Source organism: Eimeria mitis, genomic scaffold (assembly GCF_000499745.2).
Source record: "Eimeria mitis Houghton genomic scaffold, Emh_scaff294, whole genome shotgun sequence".
Taxonomy (NCBI): domain Eukaryota; phylum Apicomplexa; class Conoidasida; order Eucoccidiorida; family Eimeriidae; genus Eimeria; species Eimeria mitis.
Window position 1 is genome coordinate 2,881 of NW_013571282.1, and position 1,570 is coordinate 4,450.

Consider the following 1,570-nt stretch of genomic DNA (forward strand, 5'->3'; position numbering starts at 1 on the left):
CTGCTGTTGTTGCTGCTTGCGTAGAATTCTTTCTTTTGCGAGTTCCTCGTGGTGTCTTTGTATCTGCTGCAGCAGCTGCTGGTGCTGCTCCTGCTGCTGCGCCAGCTGCCGCTGCTCAAAGAGCCTAAGGTGAGGGGCCAGGGGCCCCGCCGGCATATCCTGCAGCAGCAGGTGCGCGAGCTCGAGGGGTACTGCAGGGTATATAGAGGTCCATATAAGCGAGGGTTTGCTGCTGCTAAACCCTAAACCCTCATCACCACCAACAACCCCACCACCCCCAACAACAACCCCACCACCAACACCACCTATTGCCCTTCTTCGTCGCTCCTCGGTACCCTCAAAGACAGAAAAATATACACGCAAAGGATCCAACACACTCCAGCCTGAAACACAAATATTTTACATTTATAAATATCTTTTTTTCGCAGCAGCAGCAGCAACAACAGCAGCAGCAAATGCAGCAGCAGCAGAAACAACACCAGCAGCGGAAGCAGCACGCACAGTAACTAAAACAGAAAACACAGCAGCCTGCAGCAGCAGCAAGAGCAGCAGCAGCAGCAACAAAAACGGCAGCAGCAGGAGTAGCAGCAGCCACAACAACGGCAGGTTCATCTGCAGCATCCACAGCAGCAGCAGCACCAGCACCAGCAGCAGCAGCACCAGCACCAGCAGCAGCAGCAGCAGCAGCACCAGCAGCACCAGCAGCAGCAGCACCAGCACCAGCAGCAGCAGCAGCAGCAGCAGCGCGCGATGTATTACCTTTTCGAATTTGTTTATAGGTGAGGAGCTCTCTAAGGGGCAGCAGCACCAAAGCCCCAACAGCTTCTCTTTGGGGTGTATGGGTGGGGCTGTATAGTTGATGGTGATATGCATGCAGGTGTGGGTGCTGCAGCAGCAGCTGCTCGAGTGCTGCTAGCTGCTGTGAGTAAGCTCTTGGGTTCACCTTGCGCAGCAACATCTCCTGCTGCACCAGCAGCTCCTCCTGCAGCAGTTTATCTTTACTTTTTTGCTGCTGCAGCCGAAGGGCCCTCTCAGCCTCCTTATAGAGAAGGGGCCCCCCAACACACACACTTTCTCCTTCATCTCTCCCCTCTCCTCTCCCACAACTGCTGTGTTTTTTGGTGTCTTGTGGGGCCCCCCAGGAGAGGGGCCCCCACGGGGGGCCCCCAACCCTTTGACCGCCTCATGCCACTCGTCCTCAGCTGCAAGAACCTCAAGAACTGCAGCTTCTCTGCTGGGGAGAATACCCACAAGCGAGCAGCGAAGGGCCCGCATGCTCGGGGGGGCCCTCAGGTCACTGACACCGCCGGGGTACCGGCGAGGTGGGGGGCCCCCCCCAGGCACTGAACCCCCCACAGGGGTTGTGGGGGCCCCCATAGGAATACCCATAGCGGACCCTAGGGGGCCCCTCGGGGGGGCCCCCACCAAACCCCACAAACCACGAGGATAGGCCGGCACCACCCATGTTGCTGTTGGGGGAGAAAGGAAGTGAACCCAAGGAGACGCATCCTGCTGCAGCCTGGGGGGTAAACAAAAAAAAAAAAAAAAAAAAAAAAAAAAAAAAAAAAAA

The 1,570-nt window shown here is 56.6% G+C and overlaps 1 protein-coding gene across 1 annotated transcript in view; it reads right to left on the reverse strand.

Annotated features, from left to right (window-relative positions):
- The window catches only part of EMH_0007050 (uncharacterized protein), a gene marked incomplete at both ends in the record, with an annotated part of 6,935 nt that overhangs the window by 2,203 nt on the left and 3,162 nt on the right, over window positions 1–1,570 (reverse strand). Inside the window, 2 exons of the mRNA XM_013497800.1 lie at window positions 1–159; window positions 1,003–1,519. Coding sequence (XP_013353254.1) covers window positions 1–159; window positions 1,003–1,519 — 676 coding nt within the window. The remainder of the gene's footprint in view (window positions 160–1,002; window positions 1,520–1,570) is intronic.